This window comes from Sinohyriopsis cumingii, chromosome 6, assembly GCF_028554795.1.
Source record: "Sinohyriopsis cumingii isolate HCF-2022 chromosome 6, ASM2855479v2, whole genome shotgun sequence".
In the NCBI taxonomy this organism is placed as follows: Eukaryota; Metazoa; Mollusca; class Bivalvia; order Unionida; family Unionidae; genus Sinohyriopsis; species Sinohyriopsis cumingii.
In genome coordinates this window covers 42,589,265-42,603,913 of record NC_142966.1, presented here as the reverse complement: position 1 = coordinate 42,603,913, position 14,649 = coordinate 42,589,265, and the positions used below count along the sequence as shown (strand labels likewise).

Genomic DNA, 14,649 nt, shown 5'->3' with positions numbered 1-14,649 from the left:
TGCTTCGTCATAACTGTACTTCGACCGAGACCTTTCATTGAAGTTTTCCTTCAAAAACAAGAAGTGCGACTGTTATCAGGAGACTGTGAAGGCTGGATACAGTTTTTATGCACCTGATAAATTCTATGACTGTACCAAAACATTTGTCCAGTGAAATGACTTGAACATTAACAATGAACATGAACACTACGGTGTCAAAGTAGATAAGGTTGACGGTCTTTTGATGTTTATTATGTTGACTTTATATTCTGCGTGATTTCTAAGACATAATGCGTGATTTCTATGGCGGAGATGACCATGCAGGAGTACCCAAACGCAATAATATCTGGAATGCTGCTCTGAACCATAATAATATACAACTATCCAGTAACATCGTCTGTACGTAAGGGGTTTAGCAGAAGCTTTAATGTAATTCCGTGTAATAGAGATTAAAATGCCTTCTTTCTTCTTTAACATCCCAAGCGAAGTCAATTTTAGTTTGCTTGCTTGTTTTAATAATCTAAGTAAGAATTATTATTATTATTTATTTATTTCCATGTTTTGTTTTATCAATTTTGTTTTGATTTGACATCAAGAGCACGAAACGACAATGAGAAAAAACTTTTATCATCTCTTAAATTCACCATATGTTCAACGATAGCATCATTGATACAGTCAATCCATATATATATATATATATATATATATATATATATATATATATATATATATATATATATATATATATATATATATATATATATATATATATATATATTAAGTCTCAACTCAACCAGCACAAACTGAACATCTGCTCTAGGTCAGACCAACTATGACAAACTCTTAATTGCCGATATACTGCAATGCAATGTAATCATTCTTTAATATACGATACTCAGGAATGGTATGTTTGACCAAAGTTAAAATTATTGTAAGACATTTAGCTTGCTAGTAGTTTCACTGTGCAAAACCAAACCGTTGGATTTTCACTTACACCGACGTGCTTCTTCCAGTTTGAATTAAGAAAACTTGTAAATTCATGTGGGTCTTGATAGTGATGACGACTTATTGTACCAGAGGATAGCTCTTACACAATAAGTGGGGTTAGATTTATTTAAGCCTTCCAGTACCTGGTGTGGCTCTTTAGACCAAGGTTTATTGTGATTTAAACCCGGTCTGTGCAATTAGTAGTTTCGACTATGAATTGGAGTTTCGATTATGAATTGGATGCCAGTTTAACCCACGTCAACATCCACTATTTTATTCAGAAGTAATTTAAAACTTCAACGATCAAATATACTAGCAACGAGTTCTAAAGAACACCACTAGCCTACACTGTATCTTTGATACAAAGGCATCTGGTACCCAGCTCTCTTCACTACGTTATGAACGTAGTGCAGAAGGCAGGGTAGCAGACTATAAATTTATCCTAACTCCGTCTAATATTGTGAATGGAACGTAATAGTCTCGTTCAACAAAATGCGGATAGTCTATAATAACTTCGACAAATCGATCTAAATTTTAGTTTTAAGATGGCATAAGAAAACTATTATTTCAAGTTATCAACACTGATAGACATTAACTTTTGTGGCGTCCTCTCAAAGGCTGAAAATGACAATTTAAAGTCGTGTTTAGGTTATGCCGCTTTTACGCTAACATCTCAGATTTTTGTGTTACAATTTATACTTCAATACATGTTAATCATTTCATTAGCACGAATGAGATCGTCGTTGATCATTAACGCAACATCAATCACACAAATAGTTATTTCATTAACCTTCTTTTTTTTGTTGTATGTATACAGATAATATGACAAGTTTGCTCATATTTATTAATACTCTTTCTTTGAAATAAATCTAGATTTACATGTGCACAAATTTCAAAACTATATGTTTTATGCTTGATTTCTACAGTCCTTACCATCTACCAGCAACATCCCAGATTGTCAGACCTATCATATGCAAGAGAAAATGAAATCTTGATTTAAGGATACATTTTGAGAAACATACTAAAGCCGTGGTCAGAGTACTGCCTGCCAGACCGTGATGTCTCCTCATTGCGGCCTGTATAAATTATATAAATATGGAGAGTTATCACCTATCGCTTGTATGAAAGGTTTACAATGTACGTAAACGAAATAGTGATAGATGTTACCGTTGAACATCAATCGTAACCGAAATATTTATTGACAGCCTTCGGATGGGGCAAAACTAGTTTCTAGTTTAATTGACAGAGGGGCCAGCTACTCTAAAACAGTAATATATACTTTAGCTATATAGTTGATTTCTGCATAACAACTTGTAATGTCAAGAAAATTCTAGCTATCAAGTATGACGTCAGATCAAACAACTAATTACAGTTCGAAACAATTGTTGAAGTCCTTTAAGCAATATTTTATCGTACCCGACTAAAAGAAACGGAAAGTTTCAAATCTTCTTTGCATAATTAAAGCGAATGAGTGGGGTTTTAAAATCATATTTACAGGAATTTATTTCAAAATACATCTACATCTCTACCCAAGCATAGCATACAAATATACATAACAATTATCAAAAGATGCTAAATAAATATCTCTGCTCAGGGGCCGGAATGTAATGAGCAGTATGATGGAATATCTACATAATAATAAAAAGTTCATTTCCAAACCGATCTCAGGTATTCTATTTATAAAAATACTTGGTATTCTGGAAACCTGTTATTACCGAATGGATCGTCTTGAGCTGTAGATAACAATCAAAGAACAAGTTTTGGTTCTACTAATGCTCACATTCATGTTTTGTTAATGAATAATGAATTAACCTTGGCACGTAAAAATGGGTGTCTAAGTCTAGCACATTTCAAGTTCTCGTAACTGGCCAAGTAATAATTCATCACAATGTTCACCTTTCTTGGGGTGGGGGTGGGGGGTAATAATGAATGAATTAATCCTGGCACGCGAAATTTGGGTGTCCGTGTTGTAAATTTCAAACTGTGTTCACTGACCAAGTTATGATTCATGCGAATAATCACATTTATTGAAGAAAGCAAATCGGTTATTCGTTTCATGTAGACGAATAAATGATATACATTTTTCTCAGAATAACGTGCAAATTGAGTAATGCTTAAGAAAAAACGACAGACAGTGTATATTTCATGTATTTATTATTGTACTTGTTAACGTCCATATATACTTAACAAAGGACACGATTCAGTTCGCCCCAACTTAAAACTCGACAAAGTTGCATTCCTCGTATTCCCAAACACGGTCCCTGTAAGAGATCCAAATAAATACTTCAATAAACTGTTACGACTCTATGGTCACAAACTAAGTAACAATAAAACAAAAGCAAGAAGATTTGTTCAGCTTAACAAACAATTTAATTATCAAATTTATAATTGAAAATATTTGGAGAAATTTACAGTCTTAAGAAGTGAATCCGAACTAATCCTTATAAAGGTCTATGAAGGTCCTAAATTAATAAAACTTTCCATACAAATTTCAAAACCGGAAATGTACTTGTCCTCCACGAACCGTGACGTTGTCAAGATGGCGTTGTCCAGAATTCCTTCAAATAATCCCTAACAGTTCCCGATAATAGTGTAAGCTAATGTTCACGAGTCTGAGAAACACAATTTGTTTTGTCTTTCTATATATGAGACTCACTGCAAGGCCTCTGCTGAGATGCCTTGGTATTTAGAAAATCACTCATAAAAGGCCAAGTTATACAGGCCTAACAATTGATTATCCATGAAATTCTAGCGGCTTCTGATTTGAAATATTTAATTACGATCTTTTGATAATATCCATTAAGCATGCATGCTATCTTGAATAAATGTGCAAATATATTTTTTAATTAATTTTTAACATTTCTATAAATTTTCTCTTTTCACCTCACTAATTTGTTTTATTTATAAATAGCTTTCATACAAAATTTCAATCTTTTCCGTCGTTTCAGATCTAGTACAATATGTACCTATCAAAACTATCTAGAACTTCATTTGATCAATGTGTGATAGACACTCTGCATTGTGTACCTCATCTTACATGCAAAATAGTAACTACTGTAGCATTTGTCTCAAGTCAATAATAGCAATTTAGAGACCTATCAAACCAGTTTCTCTGAAATTTATCAACTCGATGCTGAATATTTCAGGAAGGCCAAGAGCTGAGGAAAAACACTATCAACTCTGTCGCTGTGCTAAATGCAATTTAGTATCCTGTATCTCACACAAATGGTTCCCCATAAATGTATTACATGTCACATTGTTAAAAAGCTCTTTAAATACAATGGATTACAAAAGAAACGAACAGAAGGGAAACGTTGATTGATTTTCGAATTATGTGTTTCGACAATATAATATAGATCATTGTAAGATTTATTAACTACTTAGATTATGAGACAAAAACTGAAAACGCGCGAAAAAATATTCCATTATCTTCCATGCATCATCAACCTTTCTACCATTATACCTGGCATCGTTAATTCGTTTCTAGCAGGACCACTCCGGTGGCCTAGTGGTTAAAGCTTCCGCCTGGGATGTGGGAGGTCGCTGGTTCGAACCCCGACCGAGTCATACCAGAGACTGATCTAAACGGCACTAACAGCTGCCTCGTTAGACGGTCAGCACAAAGAGGGTAGTGTTATGACTGGTCGGCCTGGTGATAGGATAATGTGACTGGGTGGGACATCGTGCTACATGGCTGCTGCATGATGCCCCAGTGCTAGACTTCACTATAAACTGATGAGTCTAAGATTACCCAGCTTGCTAGGCCTTCGATATGCCTGACTTATGGATAATACTAATCCATTCTAAGTTACTTTCTTGTATTTTGTACACAATTATGATGTTTGAATCAGAATTTTTTCGCACAAGAGAGATTGTTAGATAAAACAATTTCAGGTAGAGGCGACTATACCGTATTTCAAATTTACTTTTCTTTTGTTCTTATGAACCTTTTTAAATCTCTATAATCTATACACAAGATGAATCCTCCATCACAAATAATATGCATATTTAATGCAGATTTATATATAAAAAATAAACATATTTTTCGATGCTTATCAAGAAATTCGAACAAACATTTGTATGTGAAATCGAAGGAATTTACTGACCTTGTGCAGGGTCAGATTGAAAGGTTAGAGCCCCCTGGTCGATAAAAATAACTGACAATTTGAGGTCTACGATGGGGCGTGTGGGATACTAAAATTATCCCACTGAGCCAGTCTACCCTGAATTTTGGGTTAATATAAAAGGCATTCACTATTGTTCATCATTAGCTAGTGTCTTTAAATTACGTGTCAAATAAGTTTGAGAAACAATATGTTTTTCTGTCCTTTTCCCATTCAAAATACAGTGATATAAAAAGTTGTCTAAGGCTGCGTGCGATTTTTATGTTGTTACAATTGGTTGAAAAACTGTAAAATATTCATTTAATTTTGTTCTGTAATTTACATCCTCATGTCACCAAGGCTTTTAAATATAGGCTGGAGTCAATTATTACTTCAAATGGATCGAAGGCCAAAGTTAAACTTACTCCTCGGCATTGTAGTGGATGCTGACCGCTCCCTTCAAAATTTTTCCAGCTGGGATGGTGTAGGTCATGGGATGATCGAGGGAGTTCACATAACCCGAGTAATTACAGTCCTCTAGGTGATGACCTACGTCGTAAAACAAATACATTATGATCGATAATCTCTCTCTCTCTCTCTCGCACACACACACACACACACACACACACACACACGCACGCACACACAAACACACACACACACACACACACACACACACACACGTACACATACACACACACACACCAAAGAGATATTTTAACCAAAAAATAATAACTTCTTTTTCTGTTATATATAAACCAAGTTCTTAAATTGTCAGGCGATCGATGTGCGGATCTAACAATGTGTGGATATGGTCATCCAATGACGACATGTTTATTTTATGAACAAGTACTACTATACTTCAAGATCCGGTTGAGATAAAAGGTTTTCCGGGGCATTAGGGGAAACTTTGAGCCCGACGTCGACGTCTAAAGGTTCAAAAGTGTTCCCGATAGCGCAAAACTAGTTATTTTTCCCAGTGTTTAATTTGAAATGAATGCAAATGTTCTTACGTGATGGAAATTCATTATAGTCCATTGCTTGAACAAATTTAAGCGTGTAAGTAAATGTGTACATATTATTTGTCACGTAAGTGCCATATCATGCAGTGATTCCTGTCTTTGTTTTACGTTAATCAAATGAACATATCAACATTCAGCTACATTCCGATTGAAAACTTTTTTCGGTCTTCTCTGTAAGTGCTTATTTTCGGATATTTTTTTATCAATTACGTACCTTGGATTTCGCAACAGTAGAATTTCCAGCGCCTATCCTCATAACGGTTGTCATGGTAACTTGAGAATCCGGCCAGAAAGTGTCTGTGTGGACACTGATGAATTACAGGCTCATCAAAATTATTCACGTACTCTGAAAAATGTATTTTTAAATTATTCCCTCGTCACAGTGATTTCGTTTGTATAAGATGATATTACAAAGCATGATAGAATTGGTGAATCTGCTTTGACTTTAACGAAAGCAAATATATATTAATAATTACTGGTCTATATATATATATATATATATATATATATATATATATATATATATATATATATATATATATATATATATATATATATATATATATATATATATATATATGAGCATTGCTTTTACAATAAAAGATAAATCCCACCGAAAAGGTCAACTATAACCAGGGAAAGTTGGTGCACCATCGCAAAAAAACGTGTTCTTCAACTTTTGTCGCCTATGGATCGAAAATAGTTTCCATTAATGGAGTTCGGTGACTCGCCATTGCAAGTTCTCACATCTGGTCCCTTGGCGCAAATCCACGAATCCCTCCAATTCACCATCAACACCACCAACACCACCCAAACAGATACCAAGGGGTAAGAACCAAAACTTATTAACATGATGTTAGTTATGACTCCATATGCAAAGCGTGTGTATGTGTCTGTATGTATGTATATATATATATATATATATATATATATATATATATATATATATATATATATATATATGTGGTCTAAGGTTGACATTGCCCGGGGTGGGAGTGGGAGACAAGCGCTCCAATCCTCCAAAATGCCCCATACGGCCTGCGTCTCCTACTGCCTCTGTCAACTAAAATCCAGCTCCTGGCCTTCGCGAGTGGCTTAGATTTGAAGCCCGGCAGACCATGTTTTCTACTAACAGGAGAAGGGGTGAAGGCGGCCCACTGGCGCCTTAAAACCAGTTGCTTCGGGTAGATGGGACTCGTAAACCTTGGATGGTAGCTCATCTAGGAGAAGGAAAACTCCGATTCCAAACCTCTGCTGCCTTGTGGCTATACCCACTCATGGGAAAGGCTGAGAGAGTAAACCCCGACAGAAAATCCGGAGATGGAGTCCCTAAGGCGGTATGACATTGACTTCAACGTCATTCCGGCAGCTCCTGCGACGCCGTTGGTGCCAAGCTGTATCGGCATTCGTCGTTCGCTTGGGCACACCAGCTGCGTGGAGAGGGGGGATCTGCTGCATGGGCAACAGCTGATTCTCCATACCACCCTGCCCAGGCTTCATAGCTCCACTGGAGAGGAAACTCCAGCGTCGTCGTACGGCGTCGGCACAACACGAGAAGTAGCAGTTTACCGGTTCTAAGTCAAAGCTCGATTGGCGTAGAGCTTGGCGCCAGGGGTTACTTCTGACGGTGGGAGAGATCATCAGGTCTCACTGGACAGCTACCGCCCGCCTCAAGCTGGGCAGCCCCCAGTCAGTAAGGTGCTGCCCGCCATGGCCTGCCTGCTTCACTGGGTGCGTGGAGCTCAGAGAACCATCTCGACAAGTGGGCCAGAAAACTCTGCACCAGGAAAGACTAAAAGAAGAAATAAAAAGACTCCAACTCTTCGTTTTGCAACCTGGAACATCAGGACCATGTGCCCTGGATTGACCACTGACCTACAGCAGATCGACGATGCACGGAAGACTGCCGTCATTGACAGAGAACTCTCCCGACTGAACATCGACATTGCCTGCCTCCAGGAGACCCGACTGGCTGACAGCGGCACCATCAGGGAAGCCAATTACACATTCTTTTGGCAGGGGAAGCCCTTGGATGAACCTAGGCAGCATGGTGTAGGCTTTGCCGTCAAGAACACGCTAATCGCCTTCATTGAACCTCCATCATCAGGTACTGAGAGACTCCTTGCCCTCCGGCTGTCAACTTCCTTAGGCCCGGTCAACATCTTCAGTGTGTACGCACCAACCCTCTACTCCACCTACGAGGAGAAAGATAAGTTTTATGAGGCTCTGGATCAGGCAATATCCAGTATCCCCAACAATGAAAGCCTTTACTTACTAGGAGACTTCAATGCTAGAGTGGGAGCTGACCATGAGGCCTGGTCCACCTGTCTCGGTTTTTACGGAAGGGGCAAGATCAACGAGAATGGTTAGCGACTGCTGGAGATGTGCTGCTCCCACAGCCTATGTGTGACAAACACTTTCTTCAAATGCAAGGAGATCCACCAGGTGTCGTGGAGACACCCACGTTCACGCCACTGGCACCAGCTAGACCTCGTCATCACCAGGCGTGCAGAACTGGCCAGTGTCCTCCTTACCCGCAGCTACCACAGTGCCGATTGTGACACGGACCATTCCCTCGTGGCCAGCAAGGTGCGAATATTACCCAAGAAGCTGCACCACGCCAAGAAGAAGGGTCACCCACGTATCAACACCTGCTGTGCAAGCAACCCAGAGAAAACACAGCAGTTCATCAGCAAACTGAAGGAAGCCCTCACCAAAGTGATACCTGATGACACCATTGATTCCAAGTGGTCCCATATCCGTGACTCTGTGTACAAATCAGCCATCACAGCTTACGGGAAGAGGGAGCGGAAGAATGTCGACTGGTATGAGGCAAACTGGGAGGAGATGGAGCCCGTGACTGAGGCAAAGAGGAAAGCCCTTCTGGCATACAAGGCTGCACCTAGCCCCAGAACACTACAAGCCCTCAGGATTGCAAGGAATAACGCCCAGAAGACCGCCCGCCGCTGTGCCAACACCTACTGGCTGAACCTTTGCAACAGTATACAGACAGCTGCTGACACCGGGGATACAAGAGGAATGTATGAGGGTATCAAAAAAGCGACAGCCCCCCCCCCCCCAGCTACAAGACCGCCCCCCTCAAGTCCAAGACGGGCGAAGTCATCACAGACCAGGGGAAACAACTGCAGCGATGGGTTGAGCACTATCTTGAGCTATATGCAACCTAAAACAATGTCACTGGAACTGCCCTGGACGCCATTCCAGACCTGCCTGTCATGGAGGAGCTAGACACACAGCCCACCCTGGAAGAGCTCGAAAAAGCCATCGATTGCCTTGCCTGTGGGAAGGCTCCTGGAAGCGACGGCATTCCGCCTGAAGTCCTCAAGAGCGGAAAACCAGCACTGCTCCAGCCCCTACACACACTCCTCTGCCTTTGCTGGGAACAGGGATACATCCCACAGGACATGCGTGATGCCAACATCGTCACTTTGTACAAAAAACAAAGGAGACCGTAGCGACTGCAACAACTATCGGGGCATCTCCCTCCTCAGCATCGTCGGAAAGGCCTTCGCCCGTGTTGCCTTGGCACGCTTGCAGATCCTAGCCTCCCGCGTCTACCCAGAATCCCAGTGTGGATTTCGAGCCGGCAGGTCAACTGTAGACATGATCTTCTCACTACGTCAGCTGCAGGAGAAGTGTCGCGAGCAGCGGATGCCCCTCTACATTGCCTTCATAGACCTGACGAAGGCGTTTGACATGGTTAGTCGGAGTGGACTCTTCAGACTCCTGCAGAAGATCGGCTGCCCCCCACGTCTGCTTGCTGTCATTATGTCGTTCCACGAGAACATGCACAGCACAGTGTGCTTCAATGGCGCAACATCTGAAGCATTCCCAGTCGTTAGCGGAGTCAAACAAGGCTGTGTCCTTGCACCGACGCTCTTTGCCATCTTCTTCTCCATGCTTCTCCAGTACGCATTCAAGGACTGCAGCGAGGGAGTGTACATCCATACCAGGGCTGACGGCAAGCTGTTCAACATCGCCCGTCTCCGTGCTAAGACTAAAGTCACAGAGGTACTCATTCGTGAATTGCTCTTTGCCGACGATGCAGCCTTGACATCACACACGGAAGATGGACTCCAGCAGCTGGTATGCTGCCTCTCCCATGCATGTAAGGAATTTGGACTGACCATCAGTTTGAAGAAAACAAATGTCATGGCACAGGACACAGACTCCCCTCCCTCTGTCTCCATCGATGGGTACAATTTGGAAGTTGTCGAGAACTTCACATACCTCGGGTCTAACATCTCCAGCTCACTCTCCATTGATTCTGAGGTGGGCGGCAGGATTGCCAAGGCAGCAGCAGTGATGGCCAGACTTAACCAGAGGGTCTGGAACAACCCCAACCTCACAGAGAAGACCAAACTGCGTGTCTACCAAGCGTGCGTGCTCAGCTCACTTCTCTACAGCAGCGAAACATGGACCACCTATGCAAGACACGAGAGGAAACTCAACAGCTTCCACCTGAGATGTCTGCGGCGCATTCTGCACATCCAGTGGCAGGACAAAGTACCCAACACAGAGGTTCTAGAACGCGCCAACATGAACAGCATGTTCTCCATACTCAGCGAGAGGCGCCTTCGCTGGCTCGGCCATGTCAAGAGAATGGACCCAGGTCGCATTCCCAAGGACCTGTTATATGGGGAGTTAGCAGAAGGTGCACGACCAACTGGACGACCACATCTGCGCTACAAAGATGTTTGCAAGAAGGATATGAAGACAGCAAACATCAATGTCAACGACTGGGAGAGCTGTGCAAACAACCGTTCCAGCTGGCGTCTAGCTGTCAGGCAGGGAGTTCAAAACGCAGAGGAAAAGAGAAGAATAAAGCAAGCTGAAAAGAGAGCTAAAAAGAAGGATAAGCAAAAGCGTACTTTGGAGCTATGCCATCGTCTCTCGTAGACGGACGGATGCCAAGATATATATATATATATATATATATATATATATATATATATATATATATATATATATATATATATATATATATATATATATATATATATATATATATATATATATATATATATATATATATATATAACTCTGCTCAGGGTCACGTGAAGCTTCAGCCAGTCAGAACAAAATTTTAAATCCTTACTGACATTTTCTGCTGCATCGTTTGACAGCTGTTTCTTGAACGCTTAAAAAGCTGTTGTATGTATAAGGAATGGGACAGGCTAATAAACATACGGACATACAGATGGACAGACAGACACAAAAATGAAACTAATATACCAGCTTCAGCTCCACCCACAAAGTATTCGTTTGTTTTCTTAAAAACAAAATTCTTAGGATTTTAAGTTATGTTTCTACTTTCTTCTTTTCTAAGAACAAAATGTGAGTACAACAATTGTCATCAGCTAAAGACAAAGGAGAACATATCATTGATGCTTTTTTGTTTCACTGGTGTATTGTCAAAAACACCGTAGAAATTTATGTGATACATCAAAATGTAACATATAGCCAAATTAATTAATTATGAAGAAATGTTCAATATAATACATTCATTAAGGCTGAAATTTGAATTTGATCAGTTCTATATCTATGTGCCAAGAATAGTTTAAACGTATTCTGCTTTGAATTTCATCTGAATTTCAATTGAAAGATTTTTTAATGTATTTATTCGTTATGTTGCGATACCAGGTCCAAGGACTGAAGACGATCTAGAAGCTAATATTTTTATTTCATCATGAGGTGACGAAGAATATAGTATATACACACCACTCCAGAAGCACGTTTCCGTGCTCAAATACTCCAGATTAACATTCAAAGTACTCAGAGAAGAGCATCGGAAATCCCAGATCCTGTCCTCTTTGCTATTGTCGTGTATACTGCCGATGTACGATATGTACTCGTGTTGTGGACATTCGAAAGTAAAGGGTCCGTCGTATGCGTTGACCCAACCATCAACCGTTGCGAACAGGCCGACAAATGCGATGAACAAGGAAGCTTCCATCTGTTATGTAACAAACGATTTTAAGGAAAACTATCAGGAATATAGAGTCAAACGTGTCATAAACAAGGACGATTACAGCTTTATAAAGCTTAATAAAGGTTCCTTTCTACCTTTGCTCAATTTATGGATCTATGGTACAATGTTGCTGTGTAAGACAGGTAGTTGTTTAATATAGGTTATTTTAAAGTATTGTTTGAATAAAGTTAATTGATTCAAAATTATTTTTAAACCTTATAGGCCATGGTGATAGCAACCTCTTCTTTGAGACTGAGGAGCATGGATGAAACTGAATTAAAGTCGAATACACGCTCTTGGACTTTCATGAGGCTAATCCTAAATCTGGTGCACACGATCTTTACTACAATCAACGTGTGCCAAAGCAAACTATATGCTGAAAATGATATAGTGTCATTTCGGTCCAAAACTTTTCATTAACACGGTATTCAGCATAATGCATTTTGACAATAATTAACAAAGCTATTGTGTACAATTTTAAAATCGTAAATACCCTCTTAAACTCATGCAAATGATCGCACTATTCTCCGTTACGGTGATCAGACAATAAATTATACACGCTGCAGTGCCTCATAACAACTGGAGCTAATAAGTTCCATAATACAAAGGTTTGTACATGAGTAGAAACAAAAGAGTTGATCGAAGAGTTGCTGTCGGACGTCATTTGTTTGGTAATTGTCCCGTATATTTCTCGTATGGTGATATTTTCTGCAAGCTCCTTGGCATTCAGTTGCAAATCATCATTGTTTTCTTAAATTATTGTTCTTATTACAAATTAGATTGTTATTATTTACAAAACACTCTAAAGCAGTGTCATTAAATAAGAATGAGATCGATTAAAATAGATTTCTCGTGTCTTTGTGATATATGGATTACATTCTGTTAAGTCCATTCCGTATCATATATACTACCTCTCCTAGCTTAGAAGTGTCAAATGTGTTTAATAAAATCTGTCTTTTTAATTTTCCTGCAACCTCGGATTTTGTGATAATATAGTATTGGCAGCAGATACAATTTGTTTAATTTTGTGGTAGAAACTAATACTAAAAATTAATACATGCACGCAGAAATTCTTATCTTTTCGGAGCGTTCTAGAAAAAAATAGAATAATCAATGAAAGATGTATTTCGGAAAGTTGTAAAACTAACTCTCTTACTGTCACCACATATTCCATTTAATATAATACGATTATTATTTTCACATCTGCATATCAGTATTTTCACAGTGATATTAATTTCATGATCTGGTTTTATACGTTTCTGTGCCAAAATAAACCCGTCGAGAATTTTCTTGTTTTCATTTTTTTTGAAAAGATAACGTACTCGACGCCAAAGAACCCGTCTTTTTCAAATAATTATTGATGTCATGAGTTCTGGCATTAAATTCTGCCTTTGATAACACATATTTATTCGAAGTACACGTGACAGCAATTTAGGATCCAGACGTATAAAACATTGAATTTGATTGAGGAACCTAAACGACTCAAAAATAGACGTCATCGTCAGTTTAAGAACCAGTTTTATCAATTTTGATCCAAAGCATGTAATCTGGGTCAGACTAAATGATAAAAGGAGATATATATTTCTTTTGACAACATCACAGTTAGTCGTCAATTACGGAGTAAGCTTATATCTGCCAAACAGACTAGGAAACCCCCACGTGACCATTCCCAATGACGTCACAAAGATGATCGATATGCAGCAACATAAATACAACCACAAGAACAATAGTTCGTAGAAACGTGGCTCATCGGTTGGATGAGTATCGACAGTATCCACAACCGGCTTCTGAAGCAACTTGGCAGAATCATATGGCATTCCACAAAACTTCATAAAATCAAAATATATAGTACCAAGTATGTTCCAATTGAAAGCAACAATCCTAACTGACTAGAATTCAATTCAATTCACATTCATATTCATACTTACTTCTGAATTAATTTACCTGAATTGTTCCTACGTTCAACAAGTCACCAGAGAATTCTTGAATAAGCTGTCTGAAAACAGCCCTTAACCTATTACAAAATAATGAAACGTTGAAGAGATGTCTAAACCTTCTACAGATAATGAACGAAACGTGTCTTTTCACTGACCCTTGACCTATTCCATGAATGTTAGATAAGGAGCGTATATTACGGCCATTTCAGCCAGGTGTATAAAGATACTATATAAAGTGCAACAGCTATAAAACTTGGCGTCTTGCAGAGAGAATCCAAATTAATGTATTAATTATTGTTTCTAGAAATGGTCTGCCCATGTCCTCGATATTGATTCTACTAATGCTTCTCCATGTACTAGATATTGCTTTAACAACTGGCCTATGCATGTACTATATACTGTTTTTACTGATGGCCTACCCATGTACTTAATAGTCCTTCTTCTGTTGGCCTACACATGTACTAGATATTGCTTTAACTACTGGCCTATGCATGTACTAGATAGTGCGTTTACTGACGGACTACCCATGTACTTAATAGTCCTTCATCTATTGGCCTACACATGTACTAGATATTGCTTTAACTACTGGCCTATGCATGTACTATATAGTGTTTTTACTGATGGCCTAC

The 14,649-nt window shown here is 39.2% G+C and overlaps 1 protein-coding gene across 1 annotated transcript; it reads right to left on the bottom strand.

Annotated features, from left to right (window-relative positions):
* Positions 1-3,096: 3,096 nt before the first annotated feature.
* Positions 3,097-14,176, bottom strand: LOC149796799 (dermatopontin-like). The gene is made up of 5 exons (XM_089960277.1): positions 14,028-14,176; positions 11,834-12,068; positions 6,306-6,437; positions 5,495-5,618; positions 3,097-3,227 (listed from the first exon to the last, which is right to left on the bottom strand). Exons 2-5 carry the CDS (start codon positions 12,066-12,068, stop codon positions 3,182-3,184), a joined length of 537 nt encoding a protein of 178 aa, XP_089816403.1. The 5' UTR covers positions 14,028-14,176; the 3' UTR covers positions 3,097-3,181.
* Positions 14,177-14,649: the final 473 nt, after the last annotated feature.

Coding starts and splice junctions, on each gene's coding strand:
- LOC149796799 (XM_089960277.1), bottom strand. CDS start 12,068: ATGGAAGCTTCCTTGTTCATCGCATTTGTCGGCCTGTTCGCAACGGTT. Junction 5,619..6,305: donor CTACTGTTGCGAAATCCAAG/GTACGTAATTGA, acceptor TTTACGACGTAG/GTCATCACCTAGAGGACTGT. Junction 3,228..5,494: donor ATCCACTACAATGCCGAGGA/GTAAGTTTAACT, acceptor GATCTCTTACAG/GGACCGTGTTTGGGAATACG.